Genomic DNA, 22,646 nt, shown 5'->3' with positions numbered 1-22,646 from the left:
ACCTGAGTAACACTATCATAAGCAACTATGATTTCAGCATTTGACACTTGAGCATTTAAGTTTGCAATTTTGATATTCTTCCACTTTAGATCCTTTTTGTGTTACATTCTAAAGTAAGTTATTGTAAAAAGGTTCTTACTGAAATTGTAATTATTTTTAGAAATATCTGAAGAGATATCAGTGATATGCCACATATAATTAATTTTGTTTCATTCTCTTCATGGCATATTGTGTATTTCTGAATATTTATATTTCGTGGTGGTCACTAGCTGCTGGGAAGTTTATTTCATACTCTGTGTTAAAAAAATTCTGACAACACTGAAGATGAATCTTGACCTTGATTCAGGTTTAATGTTAAGTCAGTGTTAAAAGCAGAAATCAACTGCAGATTTTTGTGCTAACTGGGACTGAAAGATGAAAGTTGTTGAACAGCTAGTAGATACTGGACTTCTAACATGACTGTAAACTTATATTCTGTTACGAGGACTTGTCACCAGAAATTTTCTATGGAAAATGGGGTATGTGTGTAATGTTTTAAATTGTCTATAAAAAGTTAATATGAAAAGATATTTGCATTTCTTACAGATACTGTTACTATGATATAACTCTTTACTATTAATATTCTATAAATTTTATTTTTCTTCTAATATGCTTTCATCATATATTATGGTGACCATAAATGAAAAAAGTTCTTTTCTCACCTGGAGAAAACAATGTGATTCTTAAGATTCTTAGTGCAGTTTGGTGTAATACAGAGCCACGTTCTGACGGTTTCAATTTTGCCGTGCTCCAGTAACATCACTAGAAATATTACAAATTTACAGCAGTGTAATTGTAAACCAAAATAGACTTATTTGACTTTCCTTTTAATTGACTGAGTCTTGCCACCTATTTTACAGACTCAAAATCTGTTTGGACAGATGACAGTAGTGAATCTCTCCCTTATGCCAGGTGAAAGAATTTGAAGATGTGTAGACATGATTACTTAGCTGCTCATTTCAGTTGAATTTGGTAAAGCATATAATGAAATAGTGTTCAAAGAAGGGACATGGTCTGATAACCCAGATGGTGGCGTAGCGAACCCTCTGCTGAGTGAGCACCCATCAACCCATATGTGGTAGTTGCTTAAAATAAGGGCTGACACACCAGGAGAGCCTAGCAATGGAGCAGTAGAGATGAGAAAAAAGACAAAAATGGTCGGACAAAAAAGTGTGTGGATCATTCTCAGTGTCAACACAAAGTGGAAGAAATGATCACCCAAAAGGCTGAACAAATTCCACGTAGTGCTTTATACCAACAAGGAGATTTACATCATATGACCACAGTGTGTTTTGGTTTTTTCTAAATTCTGTCTTGGTCAACCAAAATAATTTTTACTTCTTTGTCTGCAGCCCAACAGACTAGAACTTCCATTACAAATATGGGAGAAGTGGGTTTATTTTAGAATACATCACCATTTATTTCCTTTCATTCTTCTCCGATTACTCTAGAATAACTTAATGGAAATTCTCTCTTGAAACTGATTTGATCTAAATTCCAGTAATGATGCTTAAAACTAGAAGAATTTATTGAAAATGAACACAAGATTCTTTCTTTCTCCATGCTGCTAAATATGCTGCTTTTGCACTCCTGAGTACTCCTCTCAGCAAAAAAGGCCAAGATTTAGACCCAATTTGGACCCTCTATTTGATGTTGCTTTGCATTTTTTCATTTAGCTTGCTTTCTCTGTTCCTTTTTCATCCTTGACTCTGAACGCTGACCTATGTGCACTACAGCCTGTATGTTTCTTCCAGGTTAGTAGGAGGCAACCTTAAGACCACGGTGATGGCAAGAACTGTTAGAATTATAGGCAAGGCTGCTGAAGATCTGAAATAACCACTTGCTCCTACAGTATGCTACGTTAATCTAGCAACATAGATAGGATAAAAAGGGAAGATAGCAATTGTTCCCACAAGAGCTCTAGCTGCACTAAACTCTGTAAGCATCCTACCTAAAATATCTGCAAAGATACTATAAAACAAAAAGGCAGTACACCTGCAAGAATTTCAGCTGCTTAAGCTGAGGGCAAACTGTGTCCTTCTCCAGATGTCATGCAATCTGAGAAATAGTCTCAGGTTTTACAAGTATTCCTTTTTTTTTTGTTTTCCCCTGCACTGAATTTCTCAGTATGAAGTGGTATTTATATCACTGTCCAGGTCAGTACTTCTAGTTCCAACACCCATTGCCTACCTTTTTCATGAGAAACACTAACTGCTTCAAAGTATAATGAAGTTTTATAAAACTCTCTTATTTTTAAACTGCACAAGACTAATGGGAAAGGCAAAATTGCCTAGGAACTGTAGCAATTTTACATGGGTTATGTAAAGGAGAGGTTTTCACCAACAGGGAATGAAACAGCTGATTTCACAGTAAGGATGAGCTGTTCTGACAGCCATAACATGCAAGACAGCTGTATTAGGCCACAGCAATTATCTGCAGTAGTCTGTGTCCAACTGTGGGCAACAGCGGATATTCAGGAAAGAATATGGGAACAGATCAAGCATACGCTGATACTGCCTGCAATATACCCTACCAGATAACTGACCCAAGGATTGCATCAACATCTCTCTGTTTAAGTGCCCTTTTAATTCAAGTGCTTTTTGAATACAATTACACTTTTATGACTTTTAGTATTATTGTTATTATCTAACACCTCATGACAAGAGTTTTACATTTAACTATGCACTGCATGGAAGGAATACTTGTTGGCTGTCAGATAACTGAATTTGATGTTTCTTACTTCTTGCATTGTAAGAAATGGCGCAAAAATCATTCACTATTCACCATTTCTATACAATTCATGATTTTATGAGTTCTACTGTGTTCTCTCTCAGATATTTCTTTTGCCAGGCTGAAGAGAACTACTTTATTTAAATTTTTTCATATGATCATCATTCCATACTTGTGATATTTCTTGCTGGTTTTCTCTGTTTTCTAATTCTGCTAAGTGTTACAAATGATCCTTCATCTTACTTGTATCTATTAGCTTTCAAAAATATCCAGAGAGTCCTGTTTGAAAGCTGGGCTTGATTGTGTTGAAATGAAAACCTATTTACCTGAGAAGTCCTCTTTTCTTTATATATTTTATCAGCTTGGACTCTTGTCGCTGACGTTTCAGATTTCAAATGTTTTTTATCCAGAGAAAGGGCATTCACAGACACCAGATTTTGCAATCTGTCCCCCTGCCATTATTAAGCTTACTGTGCATTCTAGTGGCAAAAAGTAATGGACTTCTTTCATTTAAAATTTTTTTTTTTCTTATGCATGCAGTATATTGGCAAACAATTGTCTGGGTGACAGGAACCAATATTCACCCTGTTAATACCCTTCCCCACCCATGCCCCCCAATGTATTAGAAAAATGCACGTTTCAAAGAAGGTGTAATGAAAAGCATTGTTTCTTTACACATAATCTATCAGCCAGAGCTTGGGTTATGTGTTAACTATACAAAAGCTAGGTTAGTCAATAGTCTGCAACAGTGAATAAACAATTTTCTTTTTACTTGCATATTCTCGTGTAGTTCTCATGCAGATTTCTGCAGTATTTTAATAGCTTAGGGACTACTCTAAGGTCCAGAGAGCTTGAAAGAACTGTAAACAGAAACAATAAAAAAAGGGTATTCCACAAAAGCCAAAACTCCATTTTTTGACCGTTTCCTTTCCATTGTGCCTCACCAACAGGACAGTGACAGTGTAGTATAACTCTTTCCATCAAAAGGATAGCCCTTATGCTTGAATTCACTTCTTCAGGATGAAAGTTTGAGATCTGCTCAGAACTGCATGCATAAAATTGACTTCTCATTTATGGATTCAACTATGAATATGTTTTTGCAATTCATGGAATTACAGAAATGTAGGCTGGATGTGATCTCTGAAGATCACTTATCCTATTGTCCCAGCTGAAGCTGGACCATTGCCAACAGTAAATCAGGCCAGCTATGGCTTTATCTGGTTGAGTGAGGGAAACCTCTATGAATGGATATTTCACAAAAATTCTAGGCAAATTGTTCCAGTGCTGTGCTAGTCTTCTAGAGAAATCTTTTTTCCTGACATCTAATCTGAACCTCCCAAGCTGTAATTAGTGTTCATTGCCACTTACTCTTTCATCTGATACTGCTGTGAAGAGTTTAGCGTCATCGCCTTTGTAACTATGCTTCAGGTAATTGTAGGCTGTTATTAGATCCCCCTTTAGCCTCCTCTTCGCCAGCCCAAACAAGCGCAGTTCCCTCAGCCTCTGCTTGAAGGTCAATGCAGCGCTAAGTTACTTATTGCCTAGACATAGAAGGCTGATATTAAGCTTAAAGGTCTCAAATGAGGACAGGTAAAGTCCTGGACCACTTTATGTGTATGACTATGCAACATTTCAGCTATGTTGAATAGGTATTTGAAATGCTCCTTTTGCTCTTGAGCTAAGCGAATAATCTAAAGTCCTGAAAGAAAACAAAAAACCCCACCCACCTCACTTGAAAACAATGAGTAAGCATTGAAGTCAATTGAAGTATGTTACCAGGAATGAAAAAGCTGGCCTCTTATTACCATGTATATATAACTCAATCTAAGGATAAAACACCCAGATATTTAAAATTAAAGTACAGATGTTCATGCTACTTTGGATAGATTTTCAAGAACGGTGAGATTTTCAATTAATATTATTTTAACAAGAAAATGTTTTTAAACTAGATTTTTTTTTCTAAACTCCAGAAATAAGCAGTTTGTTTGGAATACTGTACAATGCTTTAAAAACCTCCACCCCCCAAAGGAAGCATATGTATTATATGCTGCTAATATCCTTCTTAGAGATAAATTAAGAATTATCTTAATTTATATTTATGAAATCTTAATTTTCTGGCACTGTCAAAAGACACTGAAGATTTATTCTTATATTCCTTTTATGGCACGTTTGCCCTCTTAAAACTGCTTACCTCCAAAATAATACACAGAGAAGCACAGTGCAAGCTCTCATAACTCTTCTGCCAAGAGGCCTATGTAGTGTAAAGCTTTGTTGACCTTTGAGGTGGTAAAAGGAAAGTGTTAACAGTTGTTTGCTGAGCAACTGAAACATAGCAATCTTTCCTTTAGGGAGAAAAAACAAGCTATGTGCTCACTTTAATGCTCAAATGGAGGCCTGTGGAAAGAGGTATATTCCATGATACCGTTTATCTTGCTTACTTGTACTACAGCCCTGGCAGAGCTGCCCTGGCTGGACACTGTCTATGTAATGTGTAGGTTTTAATATGTTGGCCCATTGTGAATTTAAGTTTCTTCTGGCCTGCGTCAGCTGCGGTAGCATTTCTTTTGCCAATCTATCCTTGTTACTCCTTCCCAGAGATGTTAACTTGTGTGGCTGTTCTATCAGGCATAGGACCAATATTGACTGGCCCATATTTCCGCTCCCCTGAACATACCTTTTTCTAGAACTTTCCTCTGGACTTGTAGTAAGATATAATAATAATATTTATCACTTGAGAAGTGATAAATACAGCACCTATCATTTGCACATTGTATGACTTCTAAATATAATTTTCTTACAAGCAGTAACTCAATCTACATGCATTTCTCCACTTTTATTCTGCCCCCTTCCATGCTGTGGAACAGCCTTTAATACCTTGGCCAGACATACTGGAGTAGCCTTTACCCGGATCTTCCAGAATTTCTGTTAAATGGTGAATTCCCCATCCTTTCTGATCCTTGAACTCAGTACCCTTTTCCTCTGTTCTTCCAAGAGTTTTCTATATATCCTTTCTTTAGGTTCCCTTCAGTTTATGAGTCCTAGCAGAAGCACCTGTTGTCCTGTTCCTTTGCTTGGAAATCCTCTGGCGCAAAATATAATCCTTCTGTCAGGAAATTTAATCAAACTTCTTTCGCAGCTCAGGCAGTGCCCTCAGTATAATCATAGCTTGGTGTCAGATTGTACTTACTAGGATTAACAAATCTGTATTGTTCCTGATCTAGGAATGTAAAACAATTTTGATAGTGTTAGAGTGATTTACCCCAGTCTGTCATTGGCATCCATATGTAACTACTACATAACAATGCTTAACTTAGCATGTACTCCTACAGACATGATTTGCTGTTTCAATGCACACCTAAAAAGTTGCAGGGATAAATTTTCAAAGACAAATGTTCAGGACTGTTAAAGTAATACTCCAAATTAAATCTGCTTTTTCTACTCTAGTCCACAGTAAGACTTAGTAACACTACAATTCTTTTCCAGTCATAGAGATCACATGTGATAAAATATTCATAATGTTTTCATTGTCATCCTATACAATAGCCAAGATGAAGGTCCTCATGTAATTCTCGTTCATACTGCTAGATTCAGTTATCTGCAGAAATTTCTGTAAAGACAGTAGTAATACTCCACAGGAAATCATCAAGGGCGACAGAATGCTGCAGTACTGCTTTGTCAGGTTTATTTTCCCTTTCTTCTCTGAAAAAGAGGTATCAAGTATTGACTACTGTCTCCTCTACCTGTTTACGTTTTCATGTATAAACTGTAAGTACAAACAATTAGAGGACATTATCTTTAAAATAACAAGGAATTAATTTGGTAGTTTACAATTTTTTTTTTTGCTAGTGTAATTTTTCCTCCTGGTTTGAGGATGAATCTGTTTAAAACAACTGGAAGCAAACTTCTTTCACACTTAATACATTTTTTTGTATTCACCATGTAAATACTTTTCCTATCCAAAATCACACAAGATTTCTTCGGGGCTCCACTTCATAACATCCATGTTTCACAGCCTTCTATATGCTCATTTCATAGTAGAGATTCAAGGTTCTTTTAACAGAAAACCTTCTTTTATCATCCTTTTTAATTTCCCTTTGTTGCAGTGGCATAAAGTATATGTATATATATAACATGCTATGTTAGTTTTCCACCTTTCTGCACTTCATATTCCGCTTATGGGAGCAGCAGGGCACTTAAAGGAATTTTGGTAGGAAGGACAGAAATAGACGGCACCTGCATGTATGTATCCATATGACAGGTGCTATATTGACATAGCTGCTTCTAGTTATCCTGACCTCCTCGTTTTGTTTGTCGCGTAACTGGTCAGGAATTCCTGCAGTGGTATTAGACTAATGTAGCATATTACTTTGGTGATGGGATAATGAGTTTGTCTGCTTGGAGAATAAGTTAAGCTAAGTGACTTAAGAACACTTCTTAATGAATTCACAATGGGACTTACCCTTCTATGTCACCCTTTCTAATTGTGACATTTTAGAATTCCGAACATTTTCCAGGAAAACTTTGGGATCCTAGGATTAGAAAGAAAGGCTTTGGAAAAGCAAAACAGTTCTATCTAGTCAAACCCCTATTGTTTACCCTGTCCCTTCTGGGAGATGCCAAGGCTAGAAACAGGTATATACAGGACAACACAGGTAGAGTGTTTTATCCCAGTTTAATCCTACCTCGGTGACGTTCTTTATTTCTTTATTTGAGAGAGATACAGAGTGAATTGGATTAAGTCTATTTACTTCTCTCTAACAGACAGTTTGTTTCTTCTTTTTGATTTTTAGATTAAAGCAATTATTTTTTGTCACTCATGAAACTAGCATCATCTTTCCCCATTTAGACCCACAGCCACCTGATCTTATGCATTCTTGTAGGAGTCTTCTTTCTTTAAATAAAAGACGAATCATACAATAGTTTTTTTCTTTTAAAATCAGGTCTCTCTCATCCAGCACTCAAACAGGACTGCCTAACTGCCAGACAGGAAAGACCTTTCAACTAGCACTCAGTTTAGTCTTTTTTACAAGAAAAAATATCTCTATATTTATCCAGGCTGTCTCTTGCTTTCTGTATCACTTGTATCTTTTTCCGCAAAATTATTCTTCTTTCCCTCTGCCTTCCATTATACATTTATTTAAACATAGTTTGAATTCCTGAATTGCTTTGACTATGACTGTCTTGAGCAATGGTATTTCCTTCGATTTATTTTGTAGACTGTCATTATTGCAGAACAGATTCAATTTTTTTGTACAGTAACCTTAAGGGAAAAACAATATTTACACCCAGCGGATTAAATTATCTTTTTACCCCACCACCTCGTTTTCAAATACTTTAGCTTCACCTGCTTTCTTTAGAAGGTCTTAAGTTGTGGATCTCTAAACAACACATTTGAAATGGGAAGAAAAGATTCATGCCATTTTGTGAAATAGCTCATAGCTACCAGCATATGCTAAATGCCAACCACTATTACAAGGAAAAGCCTCAACAGGAAAATAGCAACAGCGTCCACTGGTGCTTCCAAGATTTGCTGGCATTTAAGGATTTTCCAGCTTTTCTGCAAAGCAAACATTACCATTCCTGCACCAATTTTATTCATCATTGTTTGTGGTTTGTGGTTAACCTTATTTAGTTAGGGTTTTCACAATCCCCAAATGCCTACCAGTTTTAAAATAATGATGAAAGATAAAGAATGATTGAAATATAAAGTTCTTGGGTATTTAGTACAAATGGCAGGTAATTCCCTTATTTGTGATATTTTGTCTCTTCATAATTTTTCATTTTTAAGTTCAAAGCTCTCCCAACTGCAACCAGAAATCTTTAATGTGAACGCTGTGAGGAGATACTACATTCCAATTTGGCCCCATTTACCAAGCGATTTTTCTAATTACTTGCTGTCTTGATAACAGGGTCTTCCCTTTTGAAAACTCTTAGTTGTTCTGGAACCCTTTGCTGCTAAGCACACCTCTGTTGTTCCAGAGGATGACCAGGGATATTTGTATGTTTGAAAATTATTGGAAGAACAGAAGCAGCCATCTGTTCCTTAGCATGTTCTTCCCCTCAAGCAACCAATTCCTTGTTCTTGTGCTCAGAGAAGAATTTGCAATTAGCCTCCAACAAGGCCATCTGGATAAGGCATTGGTGTTATCTGGCTTACACCCCAGCTTGTGTATAATTATGAAATTATAGCAGCACATTTTTTCTAACCACCTAGCTAGCTACCCCTCTCAAGATTCCTGAACTGGAAAAGACACTGCAGAGAAGAATGCCTTTTCCTACCTTTATTTTTCCTCCATACCAACAGAAAATTTTTATAACTCCTTTGGGAGTTGTACAATCATTTATTTTATTTTTTTATTATAATAAGCGATAACCTTTTCAAGTTCACTTCCCCTATAATATGTACAGTAGTTTTACAATATTGACGAAACCAGAACTGAGCCTGTTATGTTAGGATAGGAGTATACGAGCGGATACATCATGTACCTTTAGGCTCAGTTTCAGTGTCAGCCTTCATCTTAGAACTGTGGACGTATCACTTCTTATCTAAGATTTTCAGATACATCAAGTTATCATCTGGCTATAAAAAACTGAGCACCATGTCATGCATTGCCGTTTCAAATGTGATTGATGAACTGCATAAATCAAAAGCAACCACTTATAATTTATAAAGGCCTTGTCTTTCCATGTATACTATTTTCTGTTAGGTATGGATTTACTTGTTTGTCATTTAATTCCACGTGGAAAGTGGGATTGAACACTATGTGTTTCATGTCTCCATGTTAACAGGTTAAAAAAATTTTTAGAATAACTTGAACTCATTTTCTGTTCTTCACGTGGAAGTAGGTGCTGCCTGTTTCTTTCTACCTGAAGTTTTCATAATTATATGGATGGCATCTTACTGTTATTTGAAGACTTGGTTTTAACTTTCTGGCACATTTCCTCATTGTCCAGTGATACATTTTTCTACTTTTACTATTATAGTTAAATTGTGAAATGGATTTTAGGGGTTCATTTCCCAAGGTATATCATACATTTATGCCATGCAACCATAGTCTTGCACTGGTGTAATATAGCCTACATCTTTGTTGGAAATTATTTCTGATTAACTTATTTGCATTTTAACTAAAAGAAATTCTGTTCAGTTTAGTTAAGGTTTTTATGACTTTCAAATACCTGCCAATATTATAATAATGATATTACACTGAAGAAGAAATTTCTTAGGTCTCAGCTACAACAGTTTACTCATTCTTTCTTTACATCATGTAAGAGATCACCAAGTTTACATTAATTTAAAACTGTCAGTCCTCTTATATGTGTTCATTACATTTCACAATTTATGGAAAGGTTTTAACTCTCTGATTTTTGTCCTTGGACTACAGACTCCAGCTGAGGATTTGGTAGTAGATGGACAGTATTACGATTCACTACAAAATACAGTAATAAACACAAACCTCTTAAAATGCAATATTCTGTTGGCATGAATGTTTGAAGATTTGGCCAAAAACCTATATTAGCTCTCCAACACTTTTTTCCAGACAATTAGTAGCAATAGCATTTCAACGGACCTAAAAATTTCTTGCATGGTTTTATTATAAGCTACAAATTCAGGGAAGGAAAGAGCAGCATGATCATTTGGAAACAGACCTATGATATTTTTAGGGGATTATCTGTTGTGTCAGGATTTGTGTTGTGAAAACAAAAAATAAACCATCAAACAGATTTTTAAAGCCACACTTTTACACCTATAAATCTGTCTGCATATAAAGTAGGCTCAAAAGTCAGATGACCCCACCTTTACAGAGCAAGAACTAAACAAAAACCCCCAAATATAGGAACCATATAATTTTGCTTATATTTCAGTATGCCTGAAGGGGCTTATGAGTTAGATTTCAACATGGCTACATACTGCTCCTGTGGCAGTGCCAGCCATCATGGTGCACCCCAGTGCTCCTGGGGCTTTGGAAATGACCAGTAACTGCCAAAGGTCCGTGGCTTTAGTCTTTAAACACAAAACTACTCACTAAAATACCTAAATCAATGCCTTCATGGAACTCTGAGAACAGAGAATGCGATTCTGACCAAGTCAATCCATAGCAAATGAAATGGCAACACAAATAAAATGAGGAAAGTATAACAGATAATTTGAAAAGCTTAGGTAAAAGTCTGGTCATATTTCAGCAACTATATGTTTTCAAGGGGTAATTTTTTCAGGATACTGTTTTAGTGTAGCAATAATGATCAATACTGTTGCAGATTTCTTTTGAGGTAATAAAAGTAAAACATATTTTCTTTCTCTAATAAAACTAAATAAAGAGTAAATTTTAAATAAATTCTATTTTCACATTACTTTTCATGTAATAAACAATGAATGATTCTTCTCTCCAGCTTACCAGCTGAAATATGGAGTGACTCTAGTGAAGTCAAGGGAGATGCACTAGACACAACTGATACAAATTTCAGGAGAATTAGGCCCAAAATACTGTTACTTCTATTAAAAGCCAAAAGTGTCCTCTTACCTCCACTTTCCAAACTGGAAAACTAGCTAGAATACTTCACAGTCCAACAACAACAAAAATAGCCAGAGTCTAGATTATTTTCATCCCCTTTGAACACAAGCCAGACAAATGGAACACATACATATTTGCAAATAATCTCGTAAACAAAATATAGTATTTTAAAAAATATCCTATATCCCTTCTGTTCACTTATACTTTGGGCCACTGAGGTGACTGATGATGTACGCATAAGGTTTTTAGAAAACTAAAATATTGCATATACAAAGGAGTGCAATACCTGCAGAATAATCTATATAGAAAATGCAGCTAATACTGTTTGAAACAGTAAATTATTTGCAGACGAAGATTAGAAGGAAACAAAGGAATCAATTATTGCAGAAGAATAGGTGGGAATGTTAGAAATTAGTGACATGTCATGGTGTTCATAGAATCACTATCCAAAGTAAGCAAACATCCAAAGTACTGTACTTGTTGACACTGCGAGAACACTACCACTGTGTGCTATGGCACATGTCTTTGGTAGAAGGAATATATTACTTGATACACATTGTAATTCCACAAAGAATTCTGTGTATCATCTCCGATGCCTTATTTTTCACTGCTTTCTGCTATTAAATTATAAAAAAGAAAACATGGATTCTCTAAATGTGCTTGACCAATATATCTGACATAATACGTTTATTCAGAAATATAAAATACATAGCTATTTTCCAGTCTGCCCTGTTCAGTCTCTGGACTTGCAGGAAATAAATCAAAACAGATACAAAGATAGATTTAATATACTCTGTAAACAGTATTGTGAACTTTTGCAAAATTTATATTCTTTGTATCCAAATAATATGATAAAAGGATACGGCGCATAAAAGTCTATCCAATAGCAATTTTTTTTTTGTTTTTTTTTTTGGTTGGGAAGAATGCTAGTATTTTATACCAGGTATACATGCAAGAAGTCAATTGAACTTTTCTTTTGTATTTTGTTACAAGTAGTATTTCTGAAAACAAGTTACATCACTGTGGAATCAGATAGGTCTAACAGCAGCTTCCAGAACTAATGCCAGAATCTGGGCATGTATAACAAGACATAGGCAGATGCATGATAAAGGTTTTGAAACTGGCCACACCAAAACATCCTATGGGCTGAAATGTGTCCTTCAGTCACCAGTTGAATGGTCTTCTGTGAAAAAAAGTTAAGCCTGTTTCTGGGCTCTGAGGAATCATTTAAAAGATTTTGAAAAAAGTTATCTTGGTCAGTGTCTACTAATAAGTAGATTTTGATTACTGTATTTTTGTTTGTTGAAGGATCAATTAACAGGTGGGAAAATATATGTTATGAATGACATATGGTATATATGATCCCTTGAAGAGCTTTACAGTCTTCTGTATCTGCCAAATCCAAAATATTTTTGACCATACTAAAACTGTTAGGCTTGAGTTGATTCCAGGCTTTCTTCAAGAAACTATGCTTCTTTGAAAAAATGTAAGTTCTATATAAATGGATACATTATATGTTTCAGAAGCACTGAGAAATCAGAAATCAGTAATCTCCAGGAGTTTTACCATACATTTTCAGTATTATTTTTCTCTTATTTAAATAAAAAATATCAAATCAGCTGCTCTTACTTTCAGATGGCAAGGCATGCCACTATCTAAAAAGTTTACAAATAGAAAGTTGCTCTTCCTCTGGTGACTCCTCTGAAGTCACTAAATTCATGATCTGTAGTTATTATGAAACTATCCTCTATGTGACTGATACAGAGTGAAACCAAAGACAACAGACTGGGAGGATTTGGAACTATATCCTGATATATCATTAGTGATGCCCATCATTCATAATACCCCTCCCCTCTATCATGCCCTATGCTGATCCATAATGCCTAACCTTAATTAAATTTGCTATATGGACTAAGTTGAAGAAATTATATTAAATCTTATGCAATCTCATGATCTGAGAATACTGAAAGGAAGAGATACTCTAAACAGAACAGGATTTATTTTCTTAATTTAGCAGGACAGCATTGCAAATTCATTTTGTCTGAAGGGAAAAAAAATAATGAAAGATACATTGAGTTAAAAAAACTAGACTCCACAAATACATGAAACAGTGATCTGAACAGCTTTTATGCAGCTTTTGTAGAGATCAGTTTAAAGAATAATCATGTGAGTATATGCATCCCTTTATGGAAGCTTAACATGGGAAAAAATTCTATAGATATTTAGCTTGTTTATTGTTTTTAGGGAAGTTAAGATTATGATCTATATTGCTGTGTATGAAAAGCTTTCTTCATATTTTATCCACAATTTATCAGCAAGCAGACTTTACAAAGCTGACTGTGCAAGGGTTCTTTGAATCTTGTGACCAGGGTGCAATTAATCTTGGTGTTATCTCAAAACACAGTGAAGGACTGTTGAAGATAAAGCAGGAATAAAACATGATTCCTCACAACAATGTTTTCAGCAGTATAAAGCCTAAAGAAAAAACAAGTGAGAAGGAAAAATACGAAATATTTTAGCTGTAAGCTACAGAAATGTTTCTCATACAAAATCAGTTCATCTGGACATGTGAGTAGGAATACTGAATTTCATGCTGTGATTAACATCACCTTGGTTTACCTACTTGAAATGATTTTGAGAGCTATGCATTGGATCAGGTCTATAAGAAGGACGTATGCCTCATAGTGTTCTGAGATTTTAAAGATGCTGAAAAATTGCAAAAACTGATTTGGGGTGTCTGAATAGGTTTAGATGGGAATGATGAAAAAGCATAACTCAGGCTTTGGAATCTGATATGAAACTGGCCCAAGGAGGTCAATGTAGCAAACAGCAGTATCACCAAGTTAAAAAATTAGTTGATGTTAATTTTCAAGAAGAGAATAACTGGCACACAGCTAAAACACTCTTCTAGTTAAAATAATATTAAAGAAATTAAACAGGCATCACTGCAAGAATTCCAGTTTTCAGCCTATGTTACATCTGTCTCAGAGCCTATGGAATCTTCAGAATCTATATAATTTCCAGTTTTTTAAAATGTACTTTGGTTTGTGAATATTTGTTTCTACACTTTTTTCATAATACATTTGCTGTACAGAAAAACAATGATTCCAAATTTTCAGTCATTTATTGTTTTCCTCCTTTCAGCAGTACATGAACAGAGCTGAACTGGGACAGAATAAAGTTCCACTTATTAAAGAATTACAGATTTATTAATAAAAATTATTGCTGTGTATTGAAAATGATTGGAATGAAACCTTGTTGCTTAATTGTAAAATGCCATGCTTATCAACATTCTCTAAACAGGAATAAGACGATGAAGTTAAAACACAGGGGAGAGCTGTGGATGTTGTCTACCTAGACTTCAGCAAGGCTTTTGACACAGTTTCCCAAAACATCCTCCTAGGGAAGCTCAGGAATTGTGGGCTGGATGAGTGGTCAGTGAGATGGATTGAGAACTGGCTGAATGGCAGAACTCAGAGGGTTGTCATCAGTGGCACTGAGTCTAGTTGGAGGCTGGTAACAAGTGGTGTCCCCCAGGGGTCAGTACTGGGCCCAGTCTTGTTTAACTTCTTCATCAATGTCCTGGATGAAGAGTTAGAATGTACCCGCAGCAAGTTTGCTGACGACACCAAACTGGGAGGTGTGGTAGATACACCAGAAGGCTGTGCTGCCATTCAGCGTGACCTGGACAGGCTGGAGAGTTGGGCAGAGAGGAACCTGATGAGGTTCAACAAAGGCAAATGCAGGGTCCTGCACCTGGGGAGGAACAACCCCATGCATCAGTACAGGCTTGGGGTGGACCTGCTGGAGAGCAACTCTGTGGAGAGGGACCTGGGTGTCCTGGTGGACAACAGGTTGACCATGAGCCAGCAGTGTGCCCTGGCTGCCACGAAAGCTAATGGGATCCTGGGATGCATTAGGAGGAGTGTGGCCAGTAGGACGAGGGAGGTTCTCCTTCCCCTCTACACTGCCCTAGTGAGGCCCCATCTGCAGTACTGTGTCCAGTTCTGGGCTCCCCAGTTCAAGAAAGATGAGGAGCTACTGGAGAGAGTCCAGCAGAGGGCTACAAGGATGATGAGGGGACTGGAGCATCTCTCCTATGAGGAGAGACTGAGGGAGCTGGGCTTGTTCACCCTGAAGAAGAGAAGGCTGCGAGGGGACCTAATAAATGTTTATAAATACCTGCAGGGTGGGTGTCAGGAGGATGGGGCCAGACTCTTTTCAGTGGTGCCCAGCAACAGGACAAGGGGCAACGGGCACAAACTGAGGCACAGGAAGTTCCGTCTGAACCTGAGGAAGAACTTCTTCACTCTGAGGGTGACGGAGCCCTGGCCCAGGCTGCCCAGGGAGTCTGTGGAGTCTCCTTCTCTGGAGATATTCAAGACCTGCCTGGACAAGGTCCTGTGCAGCCTGCTGTAGGTGACCCTGCTTTGGCAGGGGAGTTGGACTAGATAACCCACAGAGGTCCCTTCCAACTCCTACCATTCTGTGATTCTGTGAAAAGAAATGTTTTCCTTTAAATAGAAAATACGAGTGTATGCCTTAAAAATTTTCATGATAGACAAATATCTGACTAAAGTTAGTCAGATAATGATAATGCTGATGTGCCAATGAAACCTAAGAGAAATAAAAATCTAAGTTGTAACATGCTGGAAAATATTGATCTTAGCAAAAATTCCTGATTAAGATATTTTCTGTATCTACTTTTGACTGTACTTTGGTGATATTTATTTTAATAATCTAGAATATTTTCTATTCAAAACATTACATTTTTTAACATCTATTTGTAGCTCAGCCTCCCAAGAGCACTGGGGACCATGGACAGCTCCACCACGAGTCAGTGTGTCACAGCAGCAACACGCCAGGAAAACTCAAGACGGCCGTTGATTTCTGACAAACCTTTCTGCTTTCAGTTTATAGCAGGACTGGATTGGTTTTTCCAAATACATAATTGTGGTGGTCATCCTAAGTTCTTCATAAACAGAATTTGGCTACTCAGGGCAGCAGACAGAAAGGTGTTAAGTATGTCTGGCTAAACTCAGCTTTCACCTATATGTACACAAGTTGTCCCACCATAGCAGAATGCAGTTCTTGAGTATCCTTTCAAGGTTACTATTATACTAAGGAGAGAAGTAAGGCAAGGAAGAAAATCTGAGTATGTGTTGTGTGCTAAACTACATATCTAATGATGCAATGTTACAATTGTGCTGTAGTAGTTCTGACTTTTTAAAAAGCTTTTACAGCAGAATGTTCTGTAGTGTGAAATACTTACAAATTTCTCATCCCTTTTACTTCAAGCATTTGTTTATAGTACTAACATAAGTTTGAGCACAACCATGTTTTCCCAAGTTACACCTATTGTTTCTAAATCTGTTTTAGACTTTCCTCCATAGTTGCCAAATATTTTAAAAATAAAGAAGAGGTAGTCTGCGGTGAAATGTATTGTATCAAAATAAGTGAATTAAGATCCCTGAAATTTCATGGTCAGGTAAGATGGACAGTCACCAAACAAAACAAAACTTGTTTCTAAAAGCAGATTTTTGCTCATTGATAGGCATAATAACGTGTTTGGTGTGCTTTTCACAGTTGTGCTGAAACACTGTTGTTGACACTGTTGTTTCTTTTCCTACAGAGTCGAATGGCAGAAAGTTTGCGTCTCTTTGATTCCATCTGCAACAACAATTGGTTTATCAACACTTCCCTCATCCTTTTTTTGAATAAGAAAGATCTGCTGGCAGAAAAAATTCGACGCATTCCCTTAACAGTCTGCTTTCCTGAATACAAAGGCCAAAACACTTACGAGGAGGCAGCAGTCTACATCCAACGCCAGTTTGAGGACTTGAATCGCAACAAGGAGACCAAGGAGATCTACTCACACTTCACCTGCGCCACTGATACCAGTAACATACAATTTGTCTTTGATGCAGTGACAGATGTCATAATTCAGAACAATCTCAAATATATTGGCCTCTGCTAAGAATCCTTGGGCTTAATCTGTTTTCCTGAAGTGATAAAAAAGGGGCTAACCACTTCCACATCTAGTGGAAAAAAATTGGGCAGTGCTTGGTAGCCCAAGGAGAGAAAAGGGGAAATCTGATGTATGTACACAGTTCCTCTTATGCCCCCTTAACTTGCTACATCATTTTTAAAAAATGTATGTTCTGGAGAGTGAAAGCCTCCTCTCCAAAAAAAAACCCCATCCTCCCCAGTGAAACCCCCCCCCCCAACTCAAATCTCCGAACAAAAACAAAAAAAAAAGAGATTGAGGCCTAACTCTGTGGAGATGTTTTCACCACAGTCATTGCACTTTTATTCCATTTGTTTCATTCCATTTCCTACAGTGGGAGTGTTATCATGTTCTGTGTAAGAAATAATTCTTCATCCAGTTGTCCTAAAATTTTACTGACATGAAGATATAAAGCTGGTGAGTGACAGATGAACTTGATTGCAGGGTGTGGAGCAGAATGGTTGTGTTGGGCAGAAAAGCTAGTTCAAACCAGAAGCTACAGAATAGGAGAGTTTAAGCAAAACACTACTTAAATTTCTAGAGAATGGGCATGTACCCACAATTTTGGTACACACAGCTGAACAGTATATACACATACATCATGTATGCACATGACTCACAGCATATACTATGTACACACTTCTGCTTTACTGCACTGTTTATCATGGACACCTTGCCTGTTAAAGGAATTGTTGGTGCACAACTGTTCTGTGATTTCCAAACTCACTAGCAGCTCTTTCTGCTCTTTAAGGCTTCAAATATGCAGCAAAACTACATGAAATCAATCTATGAATAGGCCAAAATAAGGTCAGTGTTTCTTCTACTGGTAAGGAGTTTTATACATCGAAACAGTCTTCTTTTACATCTTTTTTTGCCAAATCTTGTGGTGTTTCACAAAAAACAAACTATATTTAAGAAGTAGGTTAGTGTTCCTTTTTTAATACAGATTAAATAATAAATCACAAGACAATTTTTTAAATTATTGTTGTAGTGTCTGGATTGCTGAATGTGAAAGTTGCCAATGGACAATTCTGTTCCACTGCTCCAAATACATTCTGGGAATTGTAATGTTGTAACAGATTTCCCAAGAAGCAGGAGCCATGGAGATTGTGTAGTATATAGCCTCCAAAGTCTTATTTGTTGTTTTTTTTTAATTATTTTAAAAATGTGATGTATTATTAGAAGGTTAAAGATGAGCGATATGAACAATAACTAAATGTCTTGATATTTCAATTTAAGAATTTAAATTATTTACAGCTTAGTGGAGTTAAGAAAACTGAAGAGATGCATTCCTCAGCTCCAGGTTTCATCTCATAAAGAAACACTACTGGATAGAGTAACATTCCGGCAAAAGTTTGAATGCATAAGAAGCTCTGTGGGACTATACTGGAAAATCTCAAATGGATCATATAGACCTAAGCCTTTGGTCAGTTGATTCTTTCCCCTGCCATAGAAAAGACTTCTTAAAGACTTCAGTGTAAAGTTGGTGTGTAAATATATGTTTGATAATTGTAAAGCACATACATACACAGAGACATAGACACACGTGCACACTGGAAAATAACCTTCTACTTTTGTTCCCCCTATGTTCTATGATTAGTGCAAGAAATCTCAGCCAAGGGCTCTAATAAATTTAAAAGAAAATGGTTAATAATATGAACATTTAAATTGTCCACTTAAAAAATAAATAATTCAAATGATACTGAACATGTCTATAGTGTGTTCATTAATTAGTGTTATGACAGTTACTTAACTGGATAACATTTGTGAAGTTTTCTTTCCTTTATAAGACTGCTGAGTTTTGTTTATTTGTTCCAGATCTTTTTCCTCAGTTTAGTCACCAACATTCAGCAAACTTCAATCTTAAGCAATTACATTTGAGCAACTCAGTATGATTTAAGGAATGTGTTCCCATTTAATATCTACAAATTCTGAATGCATGTTATTGTTATATTTTTGGGCGAGATGGGTAGTAGCAATTTTAGGAAAGAAGTTATAGATCAAGATCTATGGGAAATATCATGGAAGAAACTTGCATGTTATCTGCAAGATACATAAGAAGCCTACTTGCATATTGTGTTACACAAGCAGGTACTTTGCACAGATGTCTGTGCTTAGAAATACATGTCTAGGAATAAGCACATATATAAATTCTTGAATAATGCCTGAAGCTGGTCTCCTAAACCTGTATTTAAAGATTGAAAAAAAAACCTGAAAAATATGTTCCCATTTTTGTACTATTGAGTTCTCAGCAACTGCCCAAAATCAATACAAAATTCGGTCTGGCTCATGCTTGTGAAAATTTAGGATTTAAGAAAAAGCTACATTTTTTTTTAAAGTAACTATATAAGGTCATCTATCAGCATAAGTCTTATTGATAGTTTTTCATTGAAGTTTTCTTGAAAATTTCATCCATTCGGACTATAACAAGGTTCTTTCAGGCCATCCTCTAACTGAAATCTTTAAAAGTCTGGATGTACATTAAGAAAGGTGTGACTCTTGTACAAACAGCATAAACTCATAAAAATCACTTGCTGGAGGATGCGAGACAAATAATATCCCTGGAATTTAAACAGAATTTGACTTAGAACCCTTCACCCCATTAATCATTTCTGAGACCAGCTGAAAATATTTGATAGTGCTTCCTTCATTTGCTTCTCAGCATTTTTACAAAATGCATCAAAAAGTCCCAGTCTTCCTTACCTTATGTTTAAGAATCCTTCTTTTGACCCGTTTGAGGATATCTAAATTCAAGCTAGGATTTTTCTAAGTGATCTGGAGACTTAGGCTAATGATCAGCTGGGACTGCCAAGAGAACTACAATAATCTTGAATGCAGTGCTTCATGCAACAATCATTTTCAAACTTGCTAGAGGATGCAACCATAACCAAAAATACTCTGAGGCTCGAGTAATGGGTTAAGACTTTCAAAACCATTCAGTCCAGACACAATCAATAATGGAGAAGAATCTGTCTCATTTTGAAGGAGGTATTTTATCTCTCTACTGAAGACATTGGGCCCCTTTAAGCATGCCGTGTCAACTGTTACACCTGAAGGACAGAGGCAAAAGAGCCAATGAGGCTGCGCCTTGAAGGTATAAAAGGTGTTATGCCATGCAAGGAGTATTTAGGTCTTACTTGTAATGAGAAGATACTACTGCCTGCTTGTGATGTTTGCAGTCAAGCTGCTAGACCTGGTGAGTTTACTAAAAGATATATATGGTAATTGCTAGTACACTCCATAGAGCTAGTACAGGATCCTCTAAACTTTGTTCACATCAAAGTGCTATCATTTGCTTGAGAAGTTGCACAGTATTTCTAGTCTAAATTGCTTTCTATAGTGTAATACCCTATTGTTAGCCAGCTGAATTGTGAAAAAGGTATATAAGGAGTCAGGGCTTCCTTTTCCAAAGAAGGGACTATTAGATGGTATGCCTCCTTCACCTCTAGCTTTCATGGCACTGTGGCCATTTCAGGCTAGCGAAAGAAGTGACAAGAAAACACCAGCATTCATTAAAGCATCGCTTCATGGTAAGAAAATTAAAACCAAAAGTGTAGTCAATTATGAGGAAGGTAAGAGACATTTTTCTATTAAAAAATAAATATTTATTCAACTAAGAAGGTTCTTCCAATGTAAGTATTACAGGCAACCTACAATAGAAGTGGAGAGCCTAGGATATTTCAACAAATGCCTAAGGGTATTTCTAAAGAAAATGAGTTGGTTACATTTCTCATTGAATGAAGGCTATCTCGAGAAGGAGAAAAGAAATTGAAGGGCTGCCACGTGTTCCTACTTAACTTAAGAAAAGCATAGGCATGGGGAGAAAAAAGCAGTAAATAACTAAGTTCAAATACTCAATTCACATAATCATGTCCTCTGAATAACAATTCCTTGCTATCAATCATTTAATTCCTACGATGTCTTTGATCTTAGTATTCTGAGAAACTCTGTTTCATCTCTGAAGAATTTGAGATTTTAAAATAAGTTCTGTTTTACACATAAGTAATTCTGTTTTCTGATGTCTAAGAAAACTGAGGCACAGGGAAGTTAAAACTAAAAAGTCTGGGCCAAAGACAGGTGCTGAAATGAAATCCCTTGACTCCTCGTCATCTACCTGGATAAATCATGCAATTAAAATTGCATCTATTTTCTCAGTTCTCAGGTTTGTCAGTGATGCAGCACACTGCCACCTGAAAGAACTGCATTAATACAGCTGGGATTTCACTTCACCTGGGCAACAATGACATTCATGGAAGAGATGGTCCATCTGCTGCAATAAGAATGCCATCTGTCCTTTTATCATTTGCACTCCATACAGCAAAACAAGTTTCAAAGGGAAAAAGGTATCCTTAAACAGTCCTTATCCACAGATATGATTGGTTACGATTTTCCAAGGGTGGAATAGTGGAGACACTGAGGGTCAGTAAAGTAGGAGAAATACTATCTCTTGGACTCTTCCCAAATAGAGGTTCTAGCAAGCTTAAAAATCCATTGCCCCATCCAATCCACCTCAATCTGTCTAAAAGGATCAAGTACCCATAAAAGACAGGATAGATAATGAGTAAAAATTATTAAAATTTTCCAGTATTAACCATACCCTAGTAAAAGATTTTTTTCCTAGAACTATTGCTGCAGCTGTTATTTTCGTTTATCATTGCATAACACTCTTTCACTAACACTGTCAAGTATTGTGTGGCAACCAATTGTTTTCACAAAGAGTCAAAGCCTTGCTATTGATTTTTCCAATGTTCTTAATTTTTTCCTTCTGCTGGTTTTTCTCCCTCTTCTATCCTCTATTGAATACATATACCTATTTTATTTTTGCCTTATTTCTGCCCGTTAATTCTTGCCACTAGGTGGTTGTTTTTTCTGGAAACTTTACCCCTCAGTGTTCTCCTAATCTTTGTGTATTTTCCCATCTTTTGCATTTTAATGATCCTACTGTTCCTGGAGGATACTAGTATACATCCTTAAATTTAGGAATCAAAAATAGTCTGCAAGTGGATTTGCTAAAAATAACTGCATTTTCCTAAATTATTCCTGTTTGGAGAAACACCAGGTGGCCTGGCATAGAGCTAACTGGAGTCACTGACCACTTCTCAGTGAACAAAACCAACTACACTTCATGCCATATGCAAGTACAGCTTATGTTCCTTTAGTCTAGTGTGGAACATACTGCTCTATTGGCCCTGTAAATTACCTCTGCTGTATAAAACATCAGGATTCTAGTCGGGGAATGGTATATTAGTTGCTGACTTCCTCCAGCTGATACAAGGTCCTATCTCATTATCTGGATGCGAGGTGCAGAAGTAAATGCAGAGAGGAAGACAGACAGCTTCTTATAAGCAGCCATCTGTATG

The 22,646-nt window shown here is 36.5% G+C and overlaps 2 protein-coding genes across 6 annotated transcripts in view; one reads left to right on the top strand and one right to left on the bottom strand.

The window, feature by feature from the left end:
* The window catches only part of GNAZ (G protein subunit alpha z), a 79,434-nt gene extending 60,448 nt beyond the window's left edge, over nt 1–18,986 (top strand). For all 4 annotated transcript variants that reach the window (XM_075435067.1, XM_075435065.1, XM_075435066.1 and 1 more), the window contains one exon: nt 16,912–18,986. In XM_075435067.1, the coding sequence (XP_075291182.1) occupies nt 16,912–17,256 (345 nt within the window). In that variant the 3' untranslated portion in view covers nt 17,257–18,986. The remainder of the gene's footprint in view (nt 1–16,911) is intronic.
* RSPH14 (radial spoke head 14 homolog) overlaps nt 1–22,646 on the bottom strand; it is a 112,500-nt gene that overhangs the window by 83,152 nt on the left and 6,702 nt on the right. The window lies entirely within an intron of this gene.

Source organism: Opisthocomus hoazin, chromosome 13 (assembly GCF_030867145.1).
Source record: "Opisthocomus hoazin isolate bOpiHoa1 chromosome 13, bOpiHoa1.hap1, whole genome shotgun sequence".
NCBI lineage: Eukaryota > Metazoa > Chordata > Aves > Opisthocomiformes > Opisthocomidae > Opisthocomus > Opisthocomus hoazin.
The sequence above is the reverse complement of the archived record's forward strand: the minus strand, read 5'-3'. Positions and strand labels throughout refer to the sequence as shown.